This window comes from Phyllopteryx taeniolatus, chromosome 6 (genome assembly GCF_024500385.1).
Source record: "Phyllopteryx taeniolatus isolate TA_2022b chromosome 6, UOR_Ptae_1.2, whole genome shotgun sequence".
In the NCBI taxonomy this organism is placed as follows: Eukaryota; Metazoa; Chordata; class Actinopteri; order Syngnathiformes; family Syngnathidae; genus Phyllopteryx; species Phyllopteryx taeniolatus.
The window spans coordinates 3,779,543-3,795,601 of NC_084507.1; the positions used below are offsets into that span (position 1 = coordinate 3,779,543).

The 16,059-nt window shown below is 41.3% G+C and overlaps 1 protein-coding gene across 6 annotated transcripts in view; it reads left to right on the forward strand.

The window, feature by feature from the left end:
* spire1b (spire-type actin nucleation factor 1b) overlaps positions 1-16,059 on the forward strand; it is a 36,218-nt gene that overhangs the window by 5,195 nt on the left and 14,964 nt on the right. For all 6 annotated transcript variants that reach the window (XM_061776153.1, XM_061776154.1, XM_061776150.1 and 3 more), the window contains exons 3-7: positions 3,938-4,165; positions 4,391-4,516; positions 11,667-11,741; positions 12,014-12,178; positions 12,918-13,004. In XM_061776153.1, the coding sequence (XP_061632137.1) occupies positions 3,938-4,165; positions 4,391-4,516; positions 11,667-11,741; positions 12,014-12,178; positions 12,918-13,004 (681 nt within the window). The remainder of the gene's footprint in view (positions 1-3,937; positions 4,166-4,390; positions 4,517-11,666; positions 11,742-12,013; positions 12,179-12,917; positions 13,005-16,059) is intronic.

The following is a 16,059-nucleotide window of genomic DNA, read 5'->3' on the forward strand; positions in this document are numbered from 1 at the left end:
CAACAATTCCATGTTGGATAAAAAGCACATTGTGTGCACGTGGTCTCAAAGAATGTGATGTGAGCCGTTTTTAGCTTCAGTTTGAGTGGTGATGTGATACAGTGTAAAAATTGAGGGTTAGGTTTCCCCCCCCCCCCCCCCCAAATAATTCCGTTAAATTACTCATGCCTCTTATGTCTTCTCTTGATATCGCAGTTTTGGAATTGAGAAGAGTTTCATGTAACCTTCAGTGATGAAAACTGACCTTCGTAACTCCTACATAGTTTCTGTGTCAAGGTGAAAATAGAAAAAAAGGTTTGTGTTTGTATTTTGTCTGAACAAATTATGTAACAACTCTGAGCTCAGAGAGTGCAGATGTTTGGCTTAAACACTTGTCACCTGTGAAATTGAGTTATTTAAAATCTAATATCTTCAAAGCTAAATGCAGCTTTCATTCAGGTTCAGAGATCGAAGGGAATAAGATATAACGCAATCTCACATAAGCATGACCATTTGCAAGCTGATCTGAATAGATTTGACAGAGGTATAGGTGACAACATTTATTTTTTAAAACAAGTTTCATGTTAAATCTCATTGACAAATTAGGATCATATTAGATGAAATGTGGTTTAACATTTCATTATCTGACCATCTGTACAGACAAGCACATTTTGTTACCATCTGAAAAAATTTGTTTTTTTAAATAATTCAAATTAGAAATCGATCTGCGGATTTCAAATGGATTTTGTTTGACCTTACGTATTCCACTGTAAATTTAATGTTAAGGGAGTTGTTGACCAGAGAAAAACAAAGTAGACATGCTATCATATGACAGCCAGTTTGCAAAGAAGTGCAGTCATGCTTAAGTGACTCAAAAAAATAATCTACATTTTTTTTCACTGGGGGAAATGACTCGTCTTTCTGTCTCATGATCAAGAATCTTTCTCGAAATGTTTTACACAAACAAGTCTATGAAATTTATCTTGTCATTCATCTTTGGCACCCAGCCTACCATTTGGATGTGAGATTTATTATTTTTTTTTCTGACAGCGTAACAAATTCCAATGTAATGTAATGGCATGGAAATGGTAAACCAATATTTACCAACCATCGATGGATCCATTTTCTTTACCACTTGTCCTCATTAGTTGCGGGTAACCGAGAGAGGCGGAGTACTCGTACACCCTGGATTGGTTGGCTGTCAAACCATTAGCACCTATGTGCAATTTAGAGTATTAATTTAACATAACATGTTGGGATGTGGGAGAAACCTGATTAGCTGGAGAATAAAAGACAATGAAGAAAACGCACACATGTGGAGTTAACTGAGCGGAAATCTAGTGTAATGTCATGCCCAATAACATTTATAACAAATATTTGTGACTTTTAAGACTTTGGTCAAGTTTCATATTACAGTATATGACCTTTGGGATGTGGGGATGTGACCTTGGAGGTTCACTTAAGAGGAGCATAAAATGGCGGTTTTCATTGGTTTCTGTCCTTTCATAAAGTTACACTCCTGCTGTGATCTAATACCTGTGGTCCCCACCAAGAAAAAGAAAACGTTTTAAATCCCAACATAGTTCCGAACATTCTTTCAATCTTGCTTGGTTGATTGCATGGATTCCAATTAGTTTTCAATCAACACAAGTTCTCTGATGTATGTGCCTTGCACCAACAAAATATTCCATGCAGTTATTACAACCTTTCAGTGTCTCATTGGGTCATTCAGACTTTTCATTACATTGCATGGATTTGCACTGACAATTACAGTTTGATTTGATTTTGTAATGTTTTGTTTTTTTGATTTACAAACAACAACAACTATTATAACAATAACACTGTCAGTGACCAATCAAAATATTTTCAAGAAAGCGGATGTATTTCTAGGGTTACAAAAGCACATTGTTGTTTCATGGTTCTTATGAAAGTAATGCACGCCGACTCAAACTGCTGAGAAATGATGGCTTAATACAGCATTTGTGTGTTTAATCAAGATTTGTTTTAAATTGAAGCCACAATCATTTATGCTGAAATGAACAGTTGAGATGAGGTTGTGGCGCCTATGCAGGACCGAAGCAGTAAAGCAAAAAATAATTGCTCTCTGTCAAAACGGCCTCTATTTCAGCCTTTTGGTCAGTTTTCTTCCTCTTGGTGACAACATTTTTTGTCAATCTGTTGTTACTCTTGCTTGTGCTAATGACCACAGCAGCAGCTGCAAATCTCCTTTGGTTGCACATCTTCATCCTTCACCCAGTTCTCCCTTTTTTTTCCCATCTCTCCTTTACCCCATCATTCTGCATGGTTGCTTGGAATGCTGGGAAGCACTCGGGGAGATTTTTAAGTTGAGTTGGATATGCTCGGTTGGGTAGCTGTCATGTTCAGATGCCTTAAAATCACAGTCACCTTTTTGCAGTTGAATCAAAAAATACATTTCCTTTGTTTAAGCAGGTAAGGCAATTGAGAGGCAGTTTCTCATTGACAGGGTGAGGCGATTTAGGCTTCACTGTCTTGCCCAGTGACACTTTGACAGCAGACAGTCAGTGTTGAGACTCAGATCGCTAACCCTTCAGTCAGTGGACGACCCGCTCTACCAACTGAGCCACAGCCGCCCAGTCATTTAAATGAAATACAGTATGACTTCATTATTTTCCGTTAAAATAAACCCAGATGCTATTTTTATTTATTTTAAGAAATAGTTGAAGTGGAATTAAAAAAAAAAAAAAAAAAAAATCAGTCTTCAATACTTTATTTTTTATGAAGAGCAGATCAGTTAAATGAGAGCTAACATGAGTGCTATAATGAAAGAACTTTAGCGTACTTCTCATCCACATTTGAAGTGAAAATAATTGCCAGAATCATCTTCTTTTGAGTGTCCAGTAAGTATGCTTACAGATCAGATCCTCTGAAGGTATGACGAGCAATTTAAGGTCCAGAAAGAAAAAAGCCGGAAAACCTTCTCCGCGCAATTTATACATTTCTTCACAGGGAGAGATAATGGAAGGGCCCTGGGGGAGTATGTTTTGTCTGCTTGTATTATGTGTTTGTATGTAAGCATGTGTGTTCTGGCACAGACTAAGAGGTGGCACTTAGCCATACCCTTGAAGAACCGAAACTCAAATGCACTGATGTAAGAAGACAGTGAACCCCTGTTTAAAATGCCGCAATATAGAGAGGCCGGGGGCCTCATGGCATGTGACATCGGCGAGTCTTCGTGTGAGTGTCTGTCATCCGACAGCAGCTCTTACGTGGGTGTGCTCATTGTGTTTAAGTGCTTTACTGTCCTCCCGGTGCAATAAATGTCTGGGAAGTGTGACTGTGACTTTCCTTTCCTACATGTGAGTGCTTTACTGTAACAAAATACTGTAAAATAAATAAATAAATAAATAAACTTTAAAAAAAAAAAAAAAAAAATCACTTAGAGTTGATAACGCTGCATGAAGAGTGCAGGGAGTAAATAAAAACAGTGCAATAAGGAATAATGATTTTGAAAATATTAGTATTATATGACTGTAAAGCATGTATGGAGATAATTTTGCAGTTACTGTCTATAGTATAACATAGAAGGTCAGAGTCTGTGCCAGTGAGTGGCATGGGCCTTTGGACTGCTTGCATGTGACATGATTTAGTGGAAACTGACAGATGTTTTTTGGTTTCTTAAAAAAGCTTTTGGTTTTATAGAATATTTGTACATGAAAATAAGATGCCCAACAACCTTATTGCTTTGGGATAATAGCAAAATATGCAGTTTTAGTGACTAAATATAGCATTTCAAGGGCAGCGTGCCTTATACACTCATCTATAGACATTCATGCAGCTAGAGAACAGTCTGGTTCCAACAAAATGGAGTGCTGACATTTCGGTATGAAAGAGTTTAAACAGAGTAAAGTGTTTAGGTTATTGGATAGCGAAATACTGTCAGGATTCTAAGTGTATGGTGTTCTATGTGCACCTGCAGGTGATAGAGTCTCTGGGCATCATGATCTACAAGGCTCTGGACTATGGGCTGAAAGAGAATGAAGAGAGGGAGCTCAGTCCTCCACTGGAGCAGCTCATTGACATGATGCTCAACATAGCCGAGGCCGAAAGAGACGTCTGCCCCGACGAAGGCTATGAGGCAACTGAGGAAGAAAATGACGACCCTGACAACATTTCGAGTGTCCATGGCTACAGAGGTATCCTCAAGGTACGGACATTTGGCTGCCATACTTGTTATATTTGGAGTGTGAAAACCTATTTAAAAATCCATCCGTTCACACATTGTGTATAAAGCGAATGAACCAAACTCAGATGCATTTAGCCAGGAGCGCTGTCAGATACTGGATTTTTGGCCCAGTGGAAAAAAAAATGTCACTTTGATTTTTCTCAACTCCTTTCAGTTACCTCTTTTAAACCTCTGCCTTTCTTGTAGCTGTGTACGGATCATCTACCCAGTCAGTCGGATGCACCTAGTCACTACCAGGCAGTATGTCGGGCTTTGTACACAGAGGCCAGGGAACTACGGACTTTCCTGGACAAGATCAAGAGTGCCAAAGAGGTGAGTCGTCATTTGTATTACCCTCGTCATGGTTATGGTCGTGGAGAAGTCCTGCCCCTTCACATCAATCTTTACAGGGGGATGATGACTGACCTTTACTTTTGCTATGAAAGACTTGGTGAAGCAGGAGATTTAGTGCTGTAGGCTTACAGTACATGCCTCATGGGTGCTTGGGACGACAGCAACATTCTGAAACTGCCAGGGCACATGGTGAAGGCTTCAAAATGAGGTCTCCATATAAAGCCCCTTGGCAAAGAATTTCAGTATGAATCCGTGGGTTCTCTTTCAGATGTTGACTGAGGTCAGACGTTATGTTTTTATCCTGCAGTTTTTTAATCTGGTGACTTAGTTTATTGTAACTGAATATTTAAAATCCTGATGTCGGTGTGAAGTTGTTACTTAATTACATCTTGAAGATGAGCAAAGACCACCTCGACGGCACAACTCCCGTGTTATGTGCCGTCTTCTTTAGCGCTTATACAGTTAAATGGCATGGGTGAGCTGGAACTGTTCTGACTTTGGGCAAAAAGTAGACTATACCCTGGACTGGTCGCCAATCAGTCGCGGGGCACATAGAGACAGACAACCATTCACACATGCACTAAATGGGAACTGAACCTACACTGCTTGCACAGTTGTCAGGTGAAGGAACCACTACACAGTCAGTGACTCCACTACTGAGTGGCCTCCCTCATGAAATGATGCATTACACTGGCCTACATTTTCGATTTGCTGTACAGATGATTCTGTTCCAGGTAGTGGCACAACATTAGAGGTGTCGTTATTCAGCCAGTGTGCAAATGATTCCCACTCAATGACTGTAGGTGCGAACGTTCACTTTAACTAGTTCTCCACCTCTTTGTCACCTGCGCTTGACTGGAGACCAGTCCCAGGGTGCAGTCTGTCTTTCGCTCAGAGTCAGATGGGATAAGCTTCTCCACGACGATTATAAAAAGGAAAAAATGAAATAGGCATGCACATTACTGAGGCTCCCAGGAAGGTGGACAGCATTCAGAGAGTCAGCTGATACTTGAATGCATCTGTGGCAATGCCTGTGGATAAATAAATGAATAGGCTTATCACGGCACATACTTTAGGAGTCATGCTATGACATAACGCCACATACTTTTAGTCAGACCTCTAACTAATTCACTTGTTGACTTAGTTTGGAACGAGACCCTTCCTTACACTGCATCCAGTACAGTAGAACAAGAACCTTCTTGTTAGTTACAACGTAATCATACAATACAATGTTTACCTTTAGTCCATTTTACCCAGTCAATGGTTTCTGCCACCCATTTTGAGTGCAGAGGAGGTTTAAGTCATTGTCGAAATAATTGTGCATCTCTAAATCTGCAATAGATCTTTAAGAGATCTAACTTATGTCTTCAATCTAATCTCTATAGTAGAAGTGTAATTCTTTCTTTTACATGTTCTTCACTGATAGGAAATGTCACCCACAAATCAATGGAGGGGCTATAAAGTATTTAAACATTTCTATAAATAACAAAAATATATTTCATTGACTCTCAGTTTAATATGTCAAATGTCAAAAGGCTTACAGTTTCGGTATGAAAAACAAATACAAATGACGAGCAGGTCTGAGGTAGCGGTGTAGTGTGGTGTTGATAAGACATGCTCTTTAGCTGACAGGCCCAAATGGGCCACAATGAAGACAAAGTAGCATGTCCCACACAGAAGACAGGATCTGACATGCTGACACGCAGACAAAACTGCCAAGTCACACTAACTTTCCAAACCAATGTTCAGACAGACACCATCACTAATAGCTTTGGTGCTGTGTCATGGGGTCGCTCCGTGAAATAGCTGAACTTTTCACAAACTGATAGATTATGCCAACCGCATTAACATAATTACTGCGGGTCATTTATTCAATGTCAGGTTATTTCAGATTACGCTACATAATAATTTGATGTTAGGAGCCTAATTACATTGAGTTAACTTCTTCAAAGATAATGTGATTACAGCTTTCTACTAGATGACAAGACTGGAAATGTGAGCGGCGAGCAACAACAATGTGGTTGAACACGGGATCATTTCTTCAGTGCATTTAATTTCCTCCTCATTCACTGTTGCTATGAACATGCAATGTTTTTCTACTGTTCATTGACCTCTTGACATCACGTGAAGGCTTTGCCTCTTGGGCAGCAGTGTACTTCCTGTTGGAAGGTGTGTACTGTATTTATGTGTGCGCGTGCGTGTGCATGTGTCTCCACCTCAGGGTTCCATCCTGCTATGTTCTTCTAAAACTGCCCTTTCAGTGTGCATAATGCATGTGAATGAATAGAGGGAATTTGGTCAGTTACATAACTGTTCTTGTTAGTGGTGGGAGAAAAAAATAGAAAAAGAAAGCAGAATGAATGTAACGTTACTAATGGCTGGGCTAAACTATTATAGCATGGAATTTTTCCTCTTCTTTTAGGGTTAATTTGGCTTCAATTAATCACAATGTTTATTCCAATGGCCGTGATGGCTGAGCTGCGGAAGATCCTGGAAGAATACTTCCAGGATTGCATGGAGGCGTGGCAGAAAGTGCGTTAGACTCCAGGGGATTATTTTGAATGGGAAAAGTTGAGGTTGTAGTTTGGATTTGAAATGTATCTTTTATGACACCAGTCCTGAAACCTTTCTGACACACCTCGTATATATTTAGTTGTATTTTGTGTCGTTAAGTCATGACATCCCCTTTCACTGCCTATTTTCATTCAACTTCACTGGCTCCCTGTACAGCATTGCATCCTTTACAAAAATCTCCTTCTCACCTACAAAGTTCTCCAAGTTGTGCAACCACCTTATTCTTAGTGGTTTTGTTTTGACTTAGTTTGTTTCCAGTTGAGTTGTATAGGTTATAGGTCACATTAATGGTAGAAAAAGTTTTGAAATGATTAATGTTGTTCCCATGTCTTATATCACAAAATGCTAGTATTTGAATAGGGACATACTGTTTCTCATAACTGTAACTACTACTACTGTAACCTCTTACTGCTGTTTAAGTGATTACGCATGGATGCTTACATTATTATGTGTCCGTGAATGGGAACATATTACTTGTTAGGTAATATATGCATACATCTGTGCCTGCGCAAATGTGCATCTCCCTCGCCCACACAGCATTGCCTATCTGTATAGCAGTGTTGTGGCAACCCACAGGGGAGCCGTCTTAAGGCCAAGCAATGTTTGTTGTCTCTTTAAATGTCTCCCGCCAATAGACATTCGCAGAAAAGCAGCAAACCAACGTTGAATACCAGGACAACAAATGTTAAAGGAGATTTATGATTTATGTATTATGAATTCGCACCCAATGCCAGTCTGCTTCAGCTCCTGCTCTGACCCCGAAAAGGATAATTGCTATAGAAAATGGATTTGTGGATGAATTCTGGTTCCTCAATGTACATTGAACCCTCACATATTCACGGTTTGGCATTTGCGAATCTGCCAATTCGTGGAGCCATGTCTAATACAAAAATGTTATAAATTATTATTTTACCATCTTATGGCGTCTTTGTGATAAGGACCTAAGTAGAATTTAGGGCAGGAACTTCATTTAGTCAGGCCATAGGCTCATCTAATAGAAAAAGTGATTTTCCGCCATCTTGTGACATCTGTAAGCGATGACAAACCTTTTTGGGTGGCCTTCAGTTACTTGGTGATTTTTGTCACTTGTGGCAGAGTTCGGTCCTCATCCACCATGAATAATAGGAGTTCACTGTACAGAAAATGTCTCTGTTTTAATTTTGATATTTTTATGGTGAACTGCTCATCTCAAAGAGGCCATGGGGCTGTTTCAATGAACAAACATCTTTTTCATTTCTTCACTGAGTGTTCTCCTTAAATGCCCTGCCTTCATCCAGTAAACCCTTCAACATTACCACGTAACAATGCAGCACTGTACAAACCGTAGTCATGCAGTTTTGATGTAGCAAAATGCATTAGACTGAGTGATGTAACTTAAGAAACACATAATAGAGCCTACTGTATATTCCAGTCACAGCAGTTGTTCCTGTGCAGGATAATAGTGGATCTGGACTTCCCCATTGATTTGAGATTCTATTGCTGTCATCACAGTCCTGCGATTGTGTCCAATTTTTGTATGACAAGTCCAGTATAGCATTAAATAGGGGGAATATATACTTTTTTCACCTGAGAGATTTGTTTACTCCAGCATTGTTTTCAACAAGCAATACAGTTTGGTGAAGTGTTTACTTTATAAACCATCCCAAAATATCCAACCTGTACCTTTTCACTTTTTAACACACTGGGGTAGCACTCCAGGTACGATCATGAAGTGTGGAGCTAAACACAGAGTTTTAGCACTTCTATTAAATTACTTGAGGAAGGAAAGAAGAAAAAAATAGCATCTACAATTACATCTTACTTCAGAGAGAGGAATTTGCAAACTTTCTGTTGCTTGTTTGCAGTAGGCCACAGTTTCCCATGTTTGTAAGAGGGAAAAGGTGGCAACTGTGCGCTTTTCGTCAACTTAAGCACATTTCTTCTTATGTGCTTCAGAGGCTATAGGAAGTCTAGCACCCCGTGAAGGTGGACCATTGTATTGTACTTGCAATTTGGATGCAATTACAGTATACGCTACACGTACTAATAATAATATCAAAGACTTCCAGAAAGCTATCACATGTATTTAAACGTCACAACTGCCACAGCTCTCCAGCCAGACTAATCGCATGCCTGACCGGTGTTTCAAGCAAACTAATTTCATTAATGTATAGCAGCATCCTCCATTGGTCACCCCAACCACCGTGCCCGCACAGAAAGACTGAGCAAAACATATTTGATTGAGTTGATCAAAGAGGGGGCACGGTGACCGACTGGTTAGCACATCTGCCTCACAGTTCTGAGTACCCGGGTTCAAAAAAATCTGGCCTCGCCTGTGTGGAATTTGCATGTTCTCCCATGCCTGCTTGGGTTTTCTCCGGGTACTCCGGTTTCCTCCCGCATCCCAAAAACATGCATGGTAGGTTGATTGAAGACTCAAAATTGCCCATAAGTGTGAATGTGAGAGTGAATGATTGTTTGTCTATATGTGCCCTGCGATTGGCTGGCGACCAGTTCAGGGTGTACACTGTCTCTCACCCAGAGTCAGCTAGGATAGGCTCCAGCATGCCCGCGACCCTTGTGTGGGTAAGCGGTACGGAAAATGGATGGATAGATGGATTATGAAAGAGGAGCTCCAAGTCAGCTATTACAGCGTTTTAACCATGGTATTTATTCACAAATGAAGATGTGTAAAACGTAAATAAAAACAATGCAATGATTTTGAAATCCTTTTCAACCTCAATTTGATTCAATTCAATTGAATACACTACAAAGACAAGATATTAAATGTTATTCTTTTTTTCTCGCAAACTCTCTCTCATTTTAGTTTTTAAGAGTTTGCATGTTCTGACCGTGATTGTGTGGACTTTCTTTGGACACGCTGTCTTCCTCCCATATTCTGCAAACATGCTTCGGTTAATTGTATCTTTCTTCTTAGGTCTTAATGTGAAGGTTTGTCTTCAAACCCCAATTCTAATGAAGTTGGGACTTGGAACATAGTGTATCCACCAGTTTAAGAACAGCGTATCTCAATGTACAACTGCAAGAAATTTAGGATTTCCTCATCTCTGGTCCATAATGTCAAAAGATTGAGAATCTGATGAATTCTCTGTACTTAAGTGACAAGTCCGAAAACACCCTTGAATGTCCGTGACCTTCGATTCCTCAGGTGGCACTGCATTAAAAACCACCACCATTGTGTCAGGGATATTACCATGTGGGCTTAGTAACACTTCAGAAAACCATTGTCAGTTAAGACAGTTTGTTGCTACATGTACAAATGTAAGTTAAAACTATACCATGCAAAGCGAAAGCCATATATCAACAACACCCAAAAACGCAGCTAGCTTCTCTGGGCCCGAGCTCATCTGAGATAGACTGACGCAAAGTGGAAAAGTGTGCTGTGGTCTGACGAGTCCAAATTTCAAATTGTTTTTGGAAATCATGGAGGTCGTGTCCTCTGGGCCACAGATGAAAAGGTCCATCCAGATTGTTATCAGCGCAAAATTCAAAACCAAGCATCTGTGATGATACGGGGGTGTGTTAGTGCCCATGACATTGGTAACTTTCACGTCTGTGAAGGCACCAATAATGCTGAAAAGTACATACTGGTTTTCGAGCAACATATGCTGCCATTCAAGCAATGTCTTTTTCAGGGACATCCCTGCTTATTTCAGCTAGACTATGCCAAGCCACATTCTGTACGTGTAACAACAGCGTGGCTTCGTAGTAAAACAGTTTAAAGAGGGCTACTACTAGACTGGCCTGCCAGCAGTCCAGACCTGTCTCGCATTGAAAATTTGTGGCACATGATGAAGTGCAAAATACCACGAGAGACCCCGGACTGTTGAGCAACTGGAGTTGTACATCAAGCAAGAATGGGAAGGAATTTCACCAACAAAGTTTCAAAAATTAGTGTCCTCAGTTCCCAAACACTTATTGTGGTTTGTTAAAAGGAAAGGTGATGTAAAATAGTGGTAAACATGCCCCTTTCCCAGCTTTTTTGGAACGTTGTTGCAGGCATCAAATACAAAATGAGTGAATATTTGCAAAAAAAAAAAAAAAAACCTTTATCGGTTTGAACATTAAATATCTTGTCTTTGCAGTGTAATCAAATTGAGTATAGAGGGAAAAGTATTTGCAAATCATTGTTGTTTTTATTTAGGTTTTATACAATGTCCCAACTTCACTGGAATTGGGGTTTCACTTTTTGTTCACTGTTTGCATACAATGCTCATCTAAAAATGTGAGGAGTGATTTTTCTTCATCTATGTCCCCGACTGGCAAAAGACAAGCCTTTGGAGTTTTTGACAGAAAGAAAAGAATGCCAATTAATGGAAAAAAAGTATCTAGTCCATAATTTACATACTATACCACTACGTTTCGTACCCTAATGTAGGGTGCCAGAAAACGGCACCTTGCAGATCTGTTGCTCTCCCACCCTTCACTCACATAAGAGAGCTGTCAAGTCGGGAAGTACAATTTACAGTATATAAAGTCTTCACTCTGGATAATATGACATTTAAAATCCACTTATTCTCTTTAGTCTAACTCTGCCTTCTCTTTTCTCAAACAGAATCTTCGTAAAATGGAGGAGGATTCAACAGAAGATCCCAGAAGAGACCTGAATGACTTACAAAATGCTGATTGGGTAACATACAAACTGTCATTGATCTCAACCAATTTACTGAACCTGTCTCAACTCAATCATAAAGGCCTAACTGACTTAATAAAAATCAAACCATGACCACAACAATACTACAAGTCCGTCTTAATAAATGCCTTTACAACTTCATATAGATTTAGCAACCATATTTACCTGGATGGAAGCATTATCCAGATTGTCCAAATAAATTATCTTTCAAAGGGTCATGCTATATTTGTTTTGCCTCCCTGCTTCTGATGCCCTTTACTTCCCGTCAGGCTCGATTTTGGGTTCAGGTGATGAGAGACCTTCGAGAAGGAGTAAAGCTGAAAAAGGTGCAGGAGCGTCAGTATGACCCGCTGCCTACCGAGTACCAGCTTACTCCCTACGAAATGCTCATGGATGATATCAGGTCCAAACGCTACAAACTGCGCAAAGTCATGGTTAGTATCCAATCTGGACAGCGCCAACATGTGATTATGTGTTGGTCTGCTTAATGCGCTTGTGATGTTCTAGTTTTCTTAAGAGCAACTTGCTTGAATAATAAGGCGAAAATAGTTACAGCCTTGGGTTATTTTAAATTGTAAACCAGTATGATACTATTGAGTACATTTGGTATTCGTAAGAACGTTTTGTCTCAAAGATGATGGACATTGGACACTGACAATAGCATTGAAATGTTTGTTAAATCTTATTAATCATTGTTGGACAGAAACTATACATATAAATATATGTTAAAATATGTTAATATCATATTACTACAGCAACCAAAAATTAAAATGGCCTGGTTTAAACCCTACACAACTGCTGCTATAATTTGTTGTATTTCGTAATGCATTTGTTTTTCTTTTGTGCCATTAGCCTTGGCTGATTATTCAGATTATTGTCTTGAATTTGGTCGCATAAAAACAAAAAGAATCACATTTGACTTTAAGACTGCATTCCTAATCTTTTCTGGCTACTGGCTATATGAACTGAAGTGAACCAAACGGCTCCAGAGTTTACTTGAGAATGGACAGAGACCACCTCTATCATGGTCCACCCTTTTGGTGCGCAACAGGGGGTGGATGATAGCATTCACCCTTGACCATATGAACTGCAATAACGTCTATTGTTTCAAATCATTTTTGCAATTCAAGGGATGGATCAGTAGTTGCATTTGCTTGTGTGCTGTTTGTTAAGGTGAAAGGAGACATCCCACCCAGGCTTAAGAAGAGTGCTCATGAAGTCATACTGGAGTTCATTCGATCCAGACCACCCCTTAACCCCGTGAGTGAAACTAAATTCTTACGTCCTCTTATCACAATGCCTCCCAGTGCAAGCTTGCAACACCCTTAGTGAGATACTGACCATTGGCATGTCTGAGTATGAGCTTTTTTTTTTTTTTTTTACTAGACCAGTGTTTCTCAAACTTCATTCAGCCAAGGCACCCATTTTACAGTAGAACAATCTCATGGCACACCAACAAACAAAAATGGCAATAGCTGGAATTCCAGGTTTATTGTACTTCCTGCCATCTAATGAAAGAAGCAATTAATTGATCTGTCTGTCACTATACGTTGCTGAAATATATAATGAACAGATCCATCTTATGGCTTCTTTGTGATAAGGACTTAAGTAGAATTTAGGGCAGGAACTTCACTTAGTCAGGCCATAGGCTCATCTAATAGAAAAAAGTGCTTTTCCGCCATCTTGTGACATCTGTAAGCAATTACAAACCTTTTTGGGTGGCCTTCAGTTACTTGCTGATTTTTGTCACTTGTGGCAGAGCTCGGTCTTCATCCACCATGAATAATGGGGGTTCACTGAACAGAAATCTTCTGTTTTAATTTTGATATTTTTATGGTGGACTGCTCATCTCAAAGAGGCCATGGGGCTGTTCCAATGAACAAACATCTTTTTCAGCTCTTCACTGAGTGTTCTCCTTAAATGCCCTGCTTTCATCCAATAAACCCTTCAACATTACCACGTAATAATGCAGCACTGTACAAACCGTAGTCATGCAGTTTTGATGTAGCAAAATGCATTAGACTGAGTGATGTAACTTAAGAAACACATAATAGACCTTACTGTATATTCCAGTCACAGCAGTTGTTCCTGTGCAGGATAATAGTGGATCTGGACTTCCCCATTGATTTGAGATTCTATTGCTGTCAGCACAGTCCTGCGATTGTGTCCAATTTTTGTAATTTTTGTTTACTCCAGCATTGTTTTCAACAAGCAATACAGTTTGGTGAAGTGTTTACATTATAAACCATCCCAAAATATCCAACCTGTACCTTTTCACTTTTTAACACACACTCTCTGGGGTAGCAGTCGCAGTAGCACTTCAGGTACGATCATGAAGTGTGGAGCTAAACACAGAGTTTTAGCACTTCTATTAAATTACTTGAGGAAGGAAAGAAGAAAAAAATAGCATCTACAATTACATGTTACTCCAGAGAGAGGAATTTGCAAACTTTATGTTGCTTGTTTGCAGTAGGCCACAGTTTCCCATGTTTGTAAGAGAGAAAAGGTGGCAACTGTGCGCTTTTCATCAACTTAAGCGCATTTCTTCTTATGTGCTTCAGAGGCTATAGTAAGTCTAGCACCCCGGGAAGGTGGGAAGGTTACAATATACGCTACACGTACTAATAATAATGTCAAAGATTTCCAGAAAGCTATCACATGTATTTAAACGTCACAACTGCCACAGCTCTCCAGCCAGACCAATCACATGCCTGACCGGTGTTTCAAGCAAACTAATTTCATTAATGTATAGCAGCATTCTCCATGGGTCACCCCAACCACCGTGCCCGCAGAGAAAGACTGAGCAAAACATATTTGATTGAGTTGATCAAAGAGGAGGCACAGTGACCGACTGGTTAGCACATCTGCCTCACAATTCTGAGGACCCGGGTTAAAAAAAATCCGGCCCGCCTGTGTGGCGTTTGCACGTTGTCCCCGTGCCTGCGTGGGTTTGCGAATGGTTGTTAGTTTCTGTATGCCCTGCGATTGGCTGGCAACCAGTTCTGGATGTACACCGCCTCTCGCCCAAAGTTAGCTGGGATAGGCGACCCTAGTGAGGATAAGCGATACGGTAAATGAATGAATTTATTAATGAATAATTTTCAGACCCTCTCCTTGAGCTGTCACCTTATCGTGGTGGAGGGGTTTGTGTGTCCCAATGATCCTAGGAGCTAAGTTGTCTGGGGCTTCACGCCTCTGGTAGGGTCACCCATGGCAAACAGGTCCTAGGTGAGGGACCAGACAAAGCACGGCTCCAAAAACCTCTATGACGAACAAAATATATGGATCTAGGTTTCCCTTGCCCAGACGCGGGTCACCGGGGCCGCCCTCTGGAGCCAGGCCTGGAGGTCGGGCTCGAAGGCGAACGCCTGGTGGCCGGTCCTGCACCCATGGGGCCCGGCCGGGCACAGCCGAAAGGCTAATGCGGGTCCCCCTTCCCATGGGCTCACCACCTATGTGAGGGGCCATAGTATTCGGGTGCAGTGTGAGCTGGGCGGTGGCCGAAGGTCCTGTCAACTGATCACCACCTGGTGGTGAGTTGGCTCCGATGGTGAGGGAAGATCCCAGTCCGACCTGGCTGTAGAAGGAGTCCTATCAGGCCTTTTTGGACTGTGGGACTCCTGAGGCAGCTGATGGGTACCGCCTGGCCAAGCGGAATGCGGCTTTAGTGGTCGCTGAGGCAAAAACCCGGGTGTGGGAGTAGTTCGGTGAGGCCATGGAGAACGACTTCCGGACGGCTTCGATGACATTCTGGTCCACCATCCGGCGTCTCAGGAGGGGGTAGCAGTGCACCATCAACACTGTGTATAGTGGGGATGGGGTGCTTCTGACCTCGACTCGGGACGTTGTGAGCCAGTGGGGAGAATACTTCGAAGACCTACTCAATTCCACCGACACGCCTTCCCATGAGGAAGCAGAGTCCGAGGTATCTGAGGCGGGCTCTCCTATCTCTGGGGTTGAGGTCACAGAGGTGGTTAAAAAGCTCCTCGGTGGCAAGGCCCTGGGGTATAGATGAGATTCGCCCGGAGTTCCTCAAGCCTCTGGATGTTGTAGGGCTGTCCTTGTTAACACGACTCTGCAACATCGCGTGGACATCGGGGAAAATGCCTCTGGATTGGCAGACTGGGGTGGTGGTCCCCCTTTCTAAGAAGGGGGACCGTAGGGTGTGTTCCAACTACAGGGGGGATCACACTCCTCAGCCTCCCTGGTAAGGTCTATTCAGGGGTGCTGGAGAGGAGGGTCCATCGGGAAGTTGAATCTCAGATTCAGGAGGAGCAGTGTGGTTTTCGTCCTGGCCGTGGAACAGTGGACCAGC